At 40.7% G+C, this 14,130-nt stretch overlaps 1 protein-coding gene and 3 non-coding genes across 4 annotated transcripts in view; all 4 read right to left on the reverse strand.

The window, feature by feature from the left end:
- LOC133520310 (intermembrane lipid transfer protein Vps13-like) overlaps positions 1-14,130 on the reverse strand; it is an 89,239-nt gene that overhangs the window by 23,033 nt on the left and 52,076 nt on the right. The window contains 5 exon segments of the mRNA XM_061854679.1: positions 13-1,363; positions 3,127-3,338; positions 4,243-4,389; positions 5,813-6,032; positions 6,491-6,652. Coding sequence (XP_061710663.1) covers positions 13-1,363; positions 3,127-3,338; positions 4,243-4,389; positions 5,813-6,032; positions 6,491-6,652 — 2,092 coding nt within the window.
- On the reverse strand, positions 1,843-1,966 carry LOC133520893 (U4atac minor spliceosomal RNA). Its single transcript, XR_009799826.1, has one exon. It is a non-coding gene; the product is annotated as a U4atac minor spliceosomal RNA (small nuclear RNA).
- Positions 2,676-2,837, reverse strand: LOC133520896 (U1 spliceosomal RNA). Its single transcript, XR_009799829.1, has one exon. It is a non-coding gene; the product is annotated as a U1 spliceosomal RNA (small nuclear RNA).
- Positions 7,237-7,398, reverse strand: LOC133520897 (U1 spliceosomal RNA). The gene has a single exon (XR_009799830.1). It is a non-coding gene; the product is annotated as a U1 spliceosomal RNA (small nuclear RNA).

Genomic DNA, 14,130 nt, shown 5'->3' on the forward strand with positions numbered 1-14,130 from the left:
AACGTGGGGTACCGTCACTGGCAAAAAGAGGGCGGATGGGTGCTGGTCTTCCTGTTACTCTGCGGCACAGACGATGGATGTCGTTCCAGTCCTCACCAGCTGACTCGATGTACTCGAGCCAAGAGTCCTCGGTGTAAGCCGCGAGGCTTTGCGAGATCTTCTCGGCGAGAGAGTTCAGCTGGGACTTCATGGTGGGACATCGTGTGCGCTGGAATTGTCGACGCAGTTTCCTCTTCCTCTCGATGAGGGTCAGGATAAAGGCGGGGATGCTTTGCTTACGGCGCGACTGACTGGCGCCGGTCTCGGCGGAAGAGTCTGTCAGGGCGGCAGTGGCGCATGAGGCGAACTCCTCAGCGAGTCGGTCGACTTCCTCCGCTGTAGTCACGGGGAAGGATGGAGTGTGTTCGCTCATGTAGGTCGCAAAACGATCCCAATCCTGTCGTCGGCGAGGTGAGGGCGGAGCCGTCCGAGTCGGCGTCAAGTCCAGTGTTGCCAAGACGGGTTGGTGGTCAGAAAGGAGATGGTCATCCAGGACGTCCTGCGCGGGCCAGGAAGTCAGGCCGCGTACTACCATAAGGTCGATGACGTCCGGTGTGTGGGCTGCCGTGTACGGGAAGTGCGTGGGGACCTCTGGCCCTAGCACCTCGTATCCTTGGGCTTCTGCATCGGCAAGGAGTCGCTGCCCATCTGGGCAGGTCTTCACTGAGTTCCATGCAGTGTGTTTGCAGTTGAAGTCACCGGCTACAATCGAGGGCAGCGGCGAGTCCAGCAGGTCGTGGACATCAGCCACTGCAAGGCGAGAGCTGGGTGGCTTGTAGAACGCAAACACACGCAGAGGGTGGCGGTCGACGCAGATTTCCACGCCTAGGGCGTATGACGACCGGAGAGTTGTCGGCACTGGCAGCGGCTGGTGGATGACCTGACGCTTCACAAGGACGGCCAGTCCCCGATAGGCGCGTCCGAGTGAAGATGTTTCCTCCTTTCTGTAGGCGACGTAGCCTGGTATTTTAAGGCGGTCGCCCGCCTTAAGATGGGTTTCCGAGATCAGGGCTACGTCGATCTTCTTCTCGGCCAGAAGATGTCGCAGCAGGGTGACTTTGGCTGCAGAGAGCCCGTCGGCATTCCAGTGTAGGATCCTCAGTTGGCTAGCGAACGCTATAGAGGTCTGCCAGCCTTCTGAGGATAATCGGAACAGGACTCTGTCCCGACTGGATGGCAACGAGGAGCTCCTGCAGGATCTCCACGAGCATGGTGATGGCCTCGGCTCGGCCATCGCTGGGTCCCGCTCCTGGCTTCGCCTTCTTCCCCTGGAGAGGGGCGGCCGTCGTGGGGAACGGGGCTGATGGGGGTCGCGGCTGCAACGCTGTAGCCGGGGCGGTCGAAGTATGAGTTCACAACGTTGGTGCGAGAGGGTCATCATTCGTAGAAAAATCTTAACACCGCGATGTACGATTCCGACGCGGAGAGCACAGCGACATCTAACGGCAAATGTTGAACTAACTTCTGTACCGGGCAGCGATGAGTTCGATCATATTGTCTTAATCTTTCTTGTTTGTAACCAATCATAAACCTTCTCATAATTTTCATTACAGTACTCATTAATACAATACTTTCGAATAAACTGACACAATTTATAAAACGTCGCAGAATTAAACGCATGCATAAGCGAGTCACTTCCATTCGATGCTTCCGCTTGCAGGGCAATATGGCATGTGGCGCTTCCATTGTTTTTTTTTTCTTATTAAGGGGGTGATTTCAAAATTTTACACTTGCAATCGGTTTGGTTTTTGACTAAATTTTCATTTTAATTAATTGTAATTGGCCCCCTATAAAGTAAAGGGGCCTATCAAAAATTGCGCTCGGACTCCCTCACGGCAGCCGGGCGCGGGTGATTATGTTTGGGTGTCAGCATCAGTGCTCTCACTTTACGATCACTGCGCACTATGCTCCCCGAGACAAGGAAGTTGCAGAGCGGCGACCGCGCCGGTGTCATACAGTTGCGCGGACACAACGATAGCGCGAGCTAACTAACGCACAGCGACATCTAGCGAGATATTGGCAGGTTAATTGCCAAACGTGTTTATTTTTGATACCATGTCAGTGGCTGACAAGCATACGGCCCGCCTGACGGTAAGCGGCCACCATATTCTTTGGACCCTGTAACTCCGAGGCAGTGTTGTCACATCTACCAACTTTTGGGTAGATCTACCTATTTTGCCTGCGTTCTACCTATCTACCTCCCTCGGCCTGAAATCTACCTATTTTTCAAAATGGTAGAATTGTAAGTAATTCTCAATACATGTGACGGAACATTATTTAATTTCTACCGAATTTAGATTCGATGTAATGAAAACTTGCCAAAGAAACATATTATACAAGCAGATTCATTTCCTACAAACAATGGAAATCCTCATTTTTGTTTCGATTTCTTTAATAAACATGTGTCTAACATCACAATATTAAAGACTAATAAATAATTTGAAAATTTTTATACATATTTTTAATCATAAAAATGTACTTGCTATTGAGTGGTACATCTACCTGTTCTTCATCTTAAAACCACCCATTTCTACCTATTTTTGCACCCTGTTCTACCACTTCGGCGAAATTGTATGTGACAACACTGCTCCGAGGTGTTGATTCATGCAAATAAAACTAATTTTCAAGTAAATATGGGGGGACAGCGCGTACGCAGTCCCCACTACCAAAAATTACGCATCCGAGTTATCCACATTAGGGATAATCGCAAGGGTCAACCCAACCGCAGTGCAATGGAAGAGTCTCGCCCTGGGGGAACCGCCTTCTTGATCACGGTGTCCCCTATGCCAGGTAAGTATGACTTCATTTCAGTACGGAGCGACGGTCGTCATTCGTGGAAAAATCTTAACACCGCGATGTACGATTTCGACGCGGAGAGAACAGCGACATCTCCCATAAAATGTTGGAACTAATTTCTATCGCCTCTCTTTAGCGCAACACAAAACTGTGCAGCTAGAATAGTTTTTAGCTTTTAAGATGTATCTATGAGCCTTAGTTGCCTGATAAAATGTTTTTTTTAATTAACTCGTTAACTACCAGGGGTCTAGAGTTGCCAGTTAGTTATTTTACTTATTTTTTGGTCAGAAATATTATTCTACTTACATCAGAACTCCAGTCCTTGACTTGTCCAGTAAGCGACGCCTGCATAACCAGCACCGGGATCGTCTCAGTACCGATCTGCATCTCCAAAGAGAGCACGATGGACGGACTGGACAGCATGCAAATCTCGTCGGTCGGGGGCTGTTCTTTCAATAACAGTTCTTGTGGTTCCTCTAGGTCCATGGCTTCTTCCGCCATCTCTATAATGTTTGAATTACTTTAAATAAAATATGTAGCGAAAAACATAAAAAAAATTAGTCAAATAAGATACCTTCTTGTTTTGATATCACAGATATATGACTGGTACTAAATTTACGATTCGATTGCCCTAATGCGTCCAGCCGATCGATAGTAGTATAGATTGTACTGATATAGCAGATAGGTCGGCCAAATTGGGTCACTGAAATTGTCTTTTTAGTATCCGGTATATAAAAACAAGGGTACAGGTTGATTACCGAAAGGCGGCATGAATAAAATGACCGCAAACGTCACTTCGTCCTGCCAACATGACTTTATACTAGTTTAGCGCATTAACGCATTTTTAGTGAGTTATGGCCTTCTAAGCAGGCTCATGTGTAATCAAAATCTTATTTTTATAAACATAAATAAATTTCACACAGACAGAATTATAATGTCTTTAATTTCGTACAAAACAAGCATAAGGTTTTCAATGGCGTTAACTGGTCGAAGTATTTTGCCAATAGCGCCACCATTTTACTTGTCAATCCTACGAATAATGTCACAGTCTCTTTTTTTTATTATATAGCCTGCATATTAGCCATTTAAGCCAAATCTCATAAAACAGAACTGGAGACAGGTAAAACCTTATGCTGGCGCCTTCTATAAAAACATTTCACAGTTGCCCCTATTAAATGAGATTTCTGGTATAAGTTTTTATCTGTGATATATAAAATTAAGAACTAAGCAGTTTTGACTTCTTCATAGTGATAGTGGTGGTAATTGCTATAACTGTTCAAAATTTTAAGTATCTACGTCATACGGTCTCTGAGAAAAGCGCCTTTAACCGATTTGCAAGACCGAAGTGATTCCATAAGAGCTCCGTCAACAAAGTTTTGTACGGGGCTCTTAAAAGCAAGAACTTACCAGTTTTCAAGAACCAATATGTATTCGGTTTGAAGGGCGCAATGTCCCACAGCTGAGAGTATAAAATGATCCTATCAGCTTGCTGCGTGTTGTCCTCCTCTGAGCTGGTCATGGTTGCCATCACGCGATTTAATAGAGCTATGATATCTGTAAGTTTATAATTAAACATGATTAGGAAATTTCTGTTAATACAAAAATGTTTGCATTGCGCTAACCTTTTAACCGCCTCGAGTCAAAACTTCGTGTAAATTCGTAACTGCGGCGATACGAGTACGCTCGATGAAAAATTCTATGTGGTTAAAAGGTTAATAGATTTGAATGTGTGTAAAAGAGCACCATTACTTAAATATTTTTAGGTACTTACGAAAAGTACCAAGGGAACAAACGAATAAAGGGAAGATCAAATAAATATGAGATACGAAAGGTGGACCTTTTGTCCGGGTCTGCATAAAACGTAGTCTGACTAATTCGCGTTATGACAAAACTTCATTTGAAATTCGCAATTCGTCTAAATCGCTATTGACCTATTACTTATATTACCTATTTCGCAATATGTCCCAAACGCAGTAAGCCTAAGTAGCTGTTTGTCCATTTCGCGATACGCCTAAGCACGATCTACGCCCTAAACGCGTTTGTTCCGCGTAGCGAAATTCCTAGTCGCCCCCCAAAGTGTAATGTTTTCAGGGAAGTCACAATTAGTCAGGTTAATAGTTAGGTAGGTTAGGTTCGTTTGGTAGCTTCAGATGCCCGGAGGGCAAACTACCCAGAAATAGAAGCCCCGCTTTGCGGGGCTCCGTCTAGTTACGTTTAAGAGGAAATGTTTTTGGAAAATAAATTATTAGAAAAAATCTATTATAGGAGAAGTAACACTAGATTCGCTTTTGGATACAAACTTAATACATAAGTGTAAGTCTCTCTGTACCAGATTCGCTTTTGGACAATAATGCAAGATGCCTAAGTCTTCTTGTGCCAGATTCGCATTTGGACAAATAACTCATTAGGCCTAAGTCTCAGTGCGACTATTTCTCGGTTGGTCTAGGCATAACGCGAATAAGTCAGACTACGTTTTAGGCAGACCCGGACAAAAGGACAAGTGTCCCAACTGACCAAAAATGTATTGCCAAGACAATTTACAACAAATATTACAAGCAGAAGGAGTTGAAAAGAGAGTTCCGGTTAATCCGGTTATTATATTAGCTGAAAATCGTTGAGTATTAGAGTTTTCGTTTGTTACGACATTTATTGTAAACTAGCAGTACTGATCAATTCCGCTACTTGACGCTAGATGTCGACTACGAAATAACTCGCGTTTTGGTAAGAAATCTGAGTATGGAGTTACCACTCTTTCTTTACTTATCTCTATGGTCAAAACAAAACACTTTTACGCTGATTCTTCTATATAGCCCAAATAGAGCCCGTTTTAAATCGAACAAATCTAAAGACTACATATTCAACACTTAGCGGGCGACACGGTGATCACAATAGCCGACCCGGCGCCAAAGATAAATGAACCGGTTCGAGGAGGTAACGCGGGTTCTTCTATATAACCCAAAAAGGGCCATTTACTTACCGGGCGACACGGTGATCTTAATATTTGATATGGCGACGTCTACATGCATGCCGCAGTTGGGCGGCTGGGACAGCGCGAACGACAAGTTGGCCGGCTCGAGGAGATAGCGCTGGTTTCTCTCCACCTTGCCGAGAGTGCGGATGACCATTTGCAGGCCGGAGATGCCGCCGTCGGCGACCATACGCTCTTCGTTCTTGCGCAGTTTGAACCGGGCTTCCATCTGAAAATGTTGTCATGCTCATAAAATATCTTGAATAAATTAAAAACACTGTTATAGTATGTGATAATAAAGTTTGATGGGAAAACGTAAAATTTTCCTCGGTTTCCAATTTTGAGGATTCCGTAGCAAAAATACCCAAAAAAAAAGAAACTCTCAGTTTGATCAGTTTCATATCCGTCTGTCCATATTACACTGGCATCTCATCTCATCTGATCATGATGCTGGCGACTTCCAACGCTGGTCTTCCGATAAGATTTTCAGGCTAAAAACTCAGAGGTAACAAAAAATATTGAACAAGACGAGAAACAAAATAATAATGAATTTGTTAGGCGCTAACTTCTCTGTTCGAGTGACTACACAAGGATAAAGTAAGTCAGCCGACCTATAGTAAATTTTACATCGTTGCAAGTAGGTTTACGAACGGTCAAGTAAGTTTGGTAAGTGTTAAAGATACACACATTAAGCACCAAGGCGTCGCATGTTCTTTGCTCGAGCGACTCCACCAAGATAATATCGGGTTGCTCTATCTTTATGTTGACAGTCATCATGGACAACTTTTGCGGCTGTGGCTCCGCTGGTTGTGTCACGGCTGACGTTGGCTTCTTTTTCACTGCTACTGCCTGGAAGGACAAAAAACAATATAGTGAAGTTCATCATAAAATCACATATAGTCAAATTTGCTAGGTTTCATTAAATAAGATTACGATTTAGTAGTTTAACAAAAGTCCTATGTAAAACGTAAATGATCACAAAATTTAAAACACAGACAAGTACACCACCATTGTAGCACCTGAACCACCAGTCCACCACTACTACAATGTTTAATTGTTACCATCATCTGTCATTGGCTCATTGGTGATCATTGTTATCATAATCTGTCATTGATGCGAGTAAAATAGGCTTGAGAGTGAGTAAAAGGAATGAAATGCCCCCACGGACCGAAGGGAACTAGATCATCTTAAGCGCTCTTAATCGGTCTCGGTCCATTAGTTACTAGTCGGTACATCGGTACCTAGTAACAAATCGTGTCGGGAGCGAACGAGTCAAGGTCAAGAAAGTCGCTCGCTCTGTTTATTTGCGAGCGAGAGCAAGACACAAACCTACTTCAGATCTCGAGAGCTCGGAGCGCTGCTCTTTTCAATAAGCGAGCAGGCACAACAATAGAGTAAGGTCTTTTTTCCACGCAACTTTTCAAGTTTTAAGAGGGGGACAGCGCGTACGCAGTCCCCACTACCAAAAATTACGCATCCGAGTTATCCACATTAGGGATAATCGCAAGGGTCAACCCAACCGCAGTGCAATGGAAGAGTCTCGCCCTGGGGGAACCGCCTTCTTGATCACGGTGTCCCCTATGCCAGGTAAGTATGAGTTCAGGACGTTGCTGCGAGAGGGTCATCATTCGTGGAAAAATCTTAACACCGCGATGTACGATTCTGACGCGGAGAGCACAGCGACATCTAGCGACAAATGTTGAATTAAATGAATATGTACCGTACCCATCGTATGTATACCTACTGCGGCCGACGTCGCCAGGTGATTGTTGTTAGTTCAAACATGCTTACAAATAATTTAGTACGTAATTTAAAATAACAACCCTAGTTAATAACTTACCCCCTTATTCATAAACGTGTACTAAAGTTACGATGCCGCTAATCATCGTTTGTCCCTTTCCGACGTATTGGTATGATGGAAAGGGACAAACGGTGATTAGCGGCATCGTAACTTTAGTACACGTTTATGAATAAGGGGGTTAAGTTATATACATATTACAATGTTTTAAGATTCTTTCGTTACCTAACGTTTTGAACTAGAGTCCACCTAAGCTAACTTTGAAGTGACAGAGCGTGGCAGTGGCACTATAAGCGTCATATTTTCATACGAATTTGACGTTTATAGTGCAGCCTCACCGTCACTGTACAATATGTGCAGAGTTAGCTTGGTCCTCTAACGCCCCAGGCAGCCGATCTTCAGATAAAATAGAAAACAATGGAACGATAGCAAATAATCAATAGAAAATCTATTTTCAAACTAATTGTTGCATCAACGAGTGTCATTTTTACAAGATTTTATTTAACTTGCAATGTTTATATGTATGTATGTTCGGTTTAAATCTTGCAATCTAAATTAGACCCACTTTCTATTATTCGATTGATCTGAAACTTCACATACATACATATGTAAGTTGAGTGACAATGCAATATTATGGTACCATCGAGCTGATCTGGTGAGGGACAAGGAAGGTGGTCATAGGAACTCCGTGATAAAACAACGCAACCTTATTGTGTTTGAGTTTGTAGAATTGTTAGTATTGTCACTATATATATTCAATGCTTGTTGAAAGTGCGTGCGTGCGTGCGGAAGGTGCGGGTGATCACCGCAACAACATCGCTTTGTTAGAGCTCCCGACAAATCAACCTAAAATAAATATAAGAACCGCGATAACCAACCAGTGAAATATACCAAACTCTTCCGGACGAAAAGACCTATCTACTAGTGAGAGCAGTTTTCTAATATATCGAGTACCTTTGAAGAAATTACAGTGTTAAGTTTTAAAAATATCGTTAGCAAGCACGGCCAACGGCCGGCAGTGGTTGAGAGTTCAGTGACCCGTGAACTTCGCGCATCTCCGTCACCGATCGGCCGACATCGCAAAGCACAGCACAAGTAACAGCGCCAGAGTCGAGCTGCGTTACGCACACCCTGCCATCGAGTGAGTCATCTTATACGTTATCTTGTTCACATCTGCGCTCTGCGCTGCACTTGCTAAAATGAAATGCAAAGCATGCGATGACGCTATTAATCACCTGGAAATACTTAATTGTGTTGCTTGCAATGGCTGTTACCACTACAAGTGCTTGAACATCACAACAGCGCAATACATGGCAAAAAATTATGAATTAAAACGCATTTGGCATTGTGATGCTTGTATGAACATAACCCGCAGGCGGAGAAACGATGACACACCTGTACGATCACACATCCCCTCGTCCCTGAATGAAACTACCATGTCTGTAGATGACCTACTGGCTCTTGAAGGGGACGCAGGAGGCGACACGTTAAATAAAACACAGATACATAATACTTCTAGTAGCGAAGAAATTACATTATCAAGCATTAATGCGTTGCTAACGGCCAATAATAAATCCTTAATCAGCAATATGAACACCGCAATACAAACACAAATAAACCTAGCATTTAACCAGTTTAACAAGGAGATTTCCCAGAACTTTACACAAGTGTGGGCTGAACAACAAAAATGTACAACAAAAATCGAGGATATCAGTAAACAAATCCAATCACTCGAAGCAGAAAATTTCATATTAAAATCTGAGCTCAGGAATCTTGAGAACCGTCTATCTAGCCTAGCGAAGAATACACCAGACAATGCACAAAATAATAATAAGAAAATTGTATTATATGGACTGAGCGAACACCACCATGAAACGCAGGACGATTTATACGGCCGTGTCACCGATGTTTTCTATGATATTCTAGGAGTCAATGTTAACACATATCTTGAAGATGTGAACAGAATTGGGAAGCGAGGTCCTCGCCGTCCCCTCGTTATCGAGTTCATGAGTAAAAGGATGGCAAATTATATCCTAGAGAACTCTTTTAGTTTCAAGAACACCGGCATTACTATCTCTGCATACCTAGATAACAAGGCCCTAGAGGAACGAAAAACGTTAAGAGAAATAATGCTAGAAGCGCGTAAATGTGGGAAATATGCAGTGATTAGACACAATAGATTATTCATCGAAGGGCAAGAGCATCGAAGCCAGCAGTATAGGCCACAGCAACAGCAACGAATTCCAGATCCAAACACAAATACAAGTTCCCTAACATCAACAGCGACCCAAACCATAGATGCTGAAATCGGCGCTATAGCGCTATCGGTGCCCGAACATTCTTCGTCGAATACCAGTCCTAATCCAAATAATCCATCGACGCTACTTTTTCGTACCTAAAAACAATAACAAAATGAATATACTATTCCAAAATATGCAGAGCCTAAAAAACAAAACCCATATACTGGAATCATTTTTAACAAATAAAGACTATCAAGTACTATGTTTAACTGAAACCTGGATATCGGAGCAACAAAAGGATGTAATCCAGATCGAAGGTTATGAATTTGCAGCGGCGTATTATCGGAGCGAGCGACCGGGCGGAGGAGTGGCGATTCTACTACGGGACGGTATCGATTATATTGAAAGAACAGACATTTCAGAATTATCTATCGAGTATATAGTTGAATGCTGTGCGGTTGAAATCACGCTACATAACATGTGTATAATTAATATATATAGAGCAGATAGGAATATAGATACCTTTTTCGAAGTATTAAGTAACATTCTATCAAAAATTAAATTCAAACAACAAAAAATGCGAATTATTATTGGAGGAGATTTTAACATAAATACTATTATAAATTCAACATCTTCGGAAAAGCTTTTAAACGATATGTTAGAATCAAACTTAAGACAAATTGTCAAACAAGCGACCAGAGTAAACGATAAGTCCTCCACCTGCATAGACCTCATATTCACGAATAAAACAGACCATTCAGTGAAAGTCGAAGAAAACGGTATCTCTGACCATAAAAGCATAATATATAGTTGTCAAACACAGAACTTACAGGAAGTAAACAAACAACGTTATACTTATAAACGTATATTTAGTACGAACAATATGCTGAATTTTAAAGGCGAACTAAGTAACATCGATTGGGATGACGAAATTTTATCAAGTAACGACGTAAACCAAAATTACAACAATTTTCATAACAAAATTCAAGAATTGCTCAATAAATATATCCCGCTAAAACGTATAAAAATAACATGTAAAAACAATAAATCGCCATGGTTGACTGTCGGGCTAAAAATAGCATGTAAAAATAAAAGATTCCTTAGGATTGCCAGAAATCACACAAAAAACAAAGAATTCATATCTTATTACAGGAATTATGAGAAAATTTTAAAAAAATGTGTGCAATCATCCAAAAAGTTAACTTTTATAAAACAAATGAAACAATCAAGTAATAAAATTAAATCCATGTGGAATATCATAAAAAACACTACATCTCAAAACAAAATTTCTAAACACAAAAATATAAACATAAAAATCGGTGATTATGTTGTAGAAACGCCCAACCAAATAGCAAGGACTCTCAACGAATACTTTGCATCAGTAGGTGAGTCATCTCCGGCAGGTAGCAGTGCCGGCGCGAACGCTCCTGCACAAGCGGCCGGCCGCCCCGTCATTATACCCACAATAAACTCAATAATGATTAGCGAAGTAACCGAGCGCGAAATTACTACACTTATGCGACAAATGAAAAATCGAACTAGTTCGGGCATAGACGACATTCCGTCGATACTGATTAAATTATGCACTACTGAATTGGCGACCTCGCTTAAGTTTTTAATAAACCAATCTTTTTGCGAAGGAGTATTTCCGGAACTGTTGAAGATCTCAAAAATTAAACCTATCTTAAAACCGGGCGGTAAAGAAAACGATCCAAGCCAATATAGGCCTATTGCACTTTTACCGACCTTCTCTAAACTATTTGAAAAAGCCATGAACATACGAATTTATAACTTTTTTGAAAAATATCAGATTTTTGACAAAAATCAATTCGGCTTCAGGAAACAACATTCGACGACTCTTGCGATCTACAATTACGTTCAGGAAATACTTAATTATCTAAACTCAAAAAAATATGCCGTAGGGCTACTCCTGGACATGTCCAAAGCCTATGATCGTGTCTCCCATAATATTCTACTTCGGAAACTATACGATATGGGCATCCGCGGAAACGCTCATAAATGGTTCAAGTCATATTTACAAAATCGCAAACAGTGCGTACAAATTGATTGGTTTTATAAAAATACGGGTGTAGTAAAGGCGATAACCTCACCAATGCGAGCCACGACCTGCTCAATTCCTCAAGGAAGCGTGATCGGATGTGTCCTATTTCTGGCATATATCAACGATTTGCCAAAAATTATGGAATGCAAATGTGTGATGTTTGCGGATGATGTCTCCTTGCTACTAAATTGCGCGGATAGTACCGAGTGTAACGAACGCTTGCCACAAATCACAGAAACCATAACGGAGTGGCTTTCAGATCACAATCTTGAAATAAATTTAAAGAAAACTAAAATAATCCAATTCAGGCCTATCCAAAAAAAAACCACTGCAAATGACATTACAAACAAAAAACGAAATTATAGAGGAAGTAAATGAATTTAAATTACTAGGAATTAAAATAGATACAAGTTTAAACTGGAAATCACATATTCAAAATATAAAATTAAAGTTACCGAGCTTTATATATGCGTTAAGTGTGCTAAAGGTCAACACTGACTTGGAAACCGCTCTGTCAGCATATTTTGCGTTTGCGCACGCAAGGCTCCAGTACGGTGTGATTCTGTGGGGGGCCAGCACTGATGTCCACCAACTATTCCTGTTGCAGAAGAAATGTATTCGCATACTTACCAACACGCATATACCAGATAGTTGTCGACCGCACTTCGCTGCATTAAATATTCTCACGTTGCCCTCCATATATATATTGGAAGCGGCACTCTTTGTTAGGAATAATTCGCATCTTTTCACAATAAAAGTAGTTAACTCGCAAAGAAGGAAAAATGATAAAATTGAAATACAACTACCCCCAACAAAATTAGAAATGTTTAAAAAAGGCCCTTACTACCGATGCATTCTTATCGCAAACAAACTACCCGAAAAAATAATTAACGAAATAGAAGACAACGTGTTCAAAATGGAACTAAAAAATTTGCTCCTCAAAAAATGTTATTATTCCATAGACGAGTACCTGAATGATGAATCTTTGCCCAAATAAAATTATGTATAATAATAATAAATTATATTAAATATGTTTTTAATATAGTTAATGATAATTTGAATTTAATATAAATAATACTAATTTATTAATGTTAAGGTGGTTCGATTAGGTTACCCAAAGCTTAAACCTCACTAGATGGCGTCACAATTGCAAATTTTGAGTTTTAATTTTTTTGTGGAGTAGTCTTGGTATTTCTATACTGTAAATTATGTTTAGCGCACTCATTAAATAAATATTGAACTATTACAACAAACATTGAACACTTCATTGTACAAAAACTACCCCTTAATGTCGACAGAATGTTTCTTGACTCTATTTCTAAGTATCACTCACACATTCAAACAGTCGTACTGGAATCCTTGTAGTAGACAATTTGGCACAGCGTGAGTAGGCTTCTATAGCGTTGCGGTATGTACGTGGAAATACATGCAAGAGGATGTGGGTTCGAGACGCATAAAATTTTTTTTTGTTATCAGTATTATCAAGTAGGTACCTATTATTAATAAATTATTTTATGAGAAATATGAGCGTTTTCCATAAAAATATTTTAAATCTTATTCTCACACATCATGATATTTTTGGGTTCTTCCAACTCAGAATCACTAGCATAATCAATCCTCGTGCTAAAAAACCCGAAAATTTGTATTTAAATTTTAGTTTTACACTGAAATTTCTTTCACACTAAAATGTGACGGTATGGATATTTTAGGATATCTTTTTAGGGTTTCGTAGCCAAATGGCAAAAAACGGAACCCTTATAGATTCGTCATGTCCGTCTGTCTGTCCGATTCTGTCACAGCCACTTTTTTCCGAAACTATAAAAGCTATACTGTTCAAACTTGGTAAGTAGATGTATTCTATGAACCGCATTATGATGTTTACACAAAAATAGAAAAAAAACAATAAATTTTGGGGGTTCCCCATACTTAGAACTGAAACTCAAAAAATCTTTTTTCATCAAACCCATACGTGTGGGGTATCTATGGATAGGTCTTTAAAAATGATATTGAGGTTTCTAATATCATTTTTTTCTAAACTGAAAAGTTTGCGCGAGAGACACTTCGAAAGTGGTAAAAAGTGTGTCCCCCCCCCCGTAACTTCTAAAATAACAGAATGAAAAATCTGAAAAAAATATATGATATACATTGCCATGCAAACTTCCACCGAAAATTGGTTCGAATGAGATCTAGTAAGTAGTTTTTTTTTAATACGTCATAAAAAATTTAA

The sequence above is a fragment of the Cydia pomonella genome, chromosome 8 (assembly GCF_033807575.1).
Source record: "Cydia pomonella isolate Wapato2018A chromosome 8, ilCydPomo1, whole genome shotgun sequence".
Taxonomy (NCBI): Eukaryota; Metazoa; Arthropoda; class Insecta; order Lepidoptera; family Tortricidae; genus Cydia; species Cydia pomonella.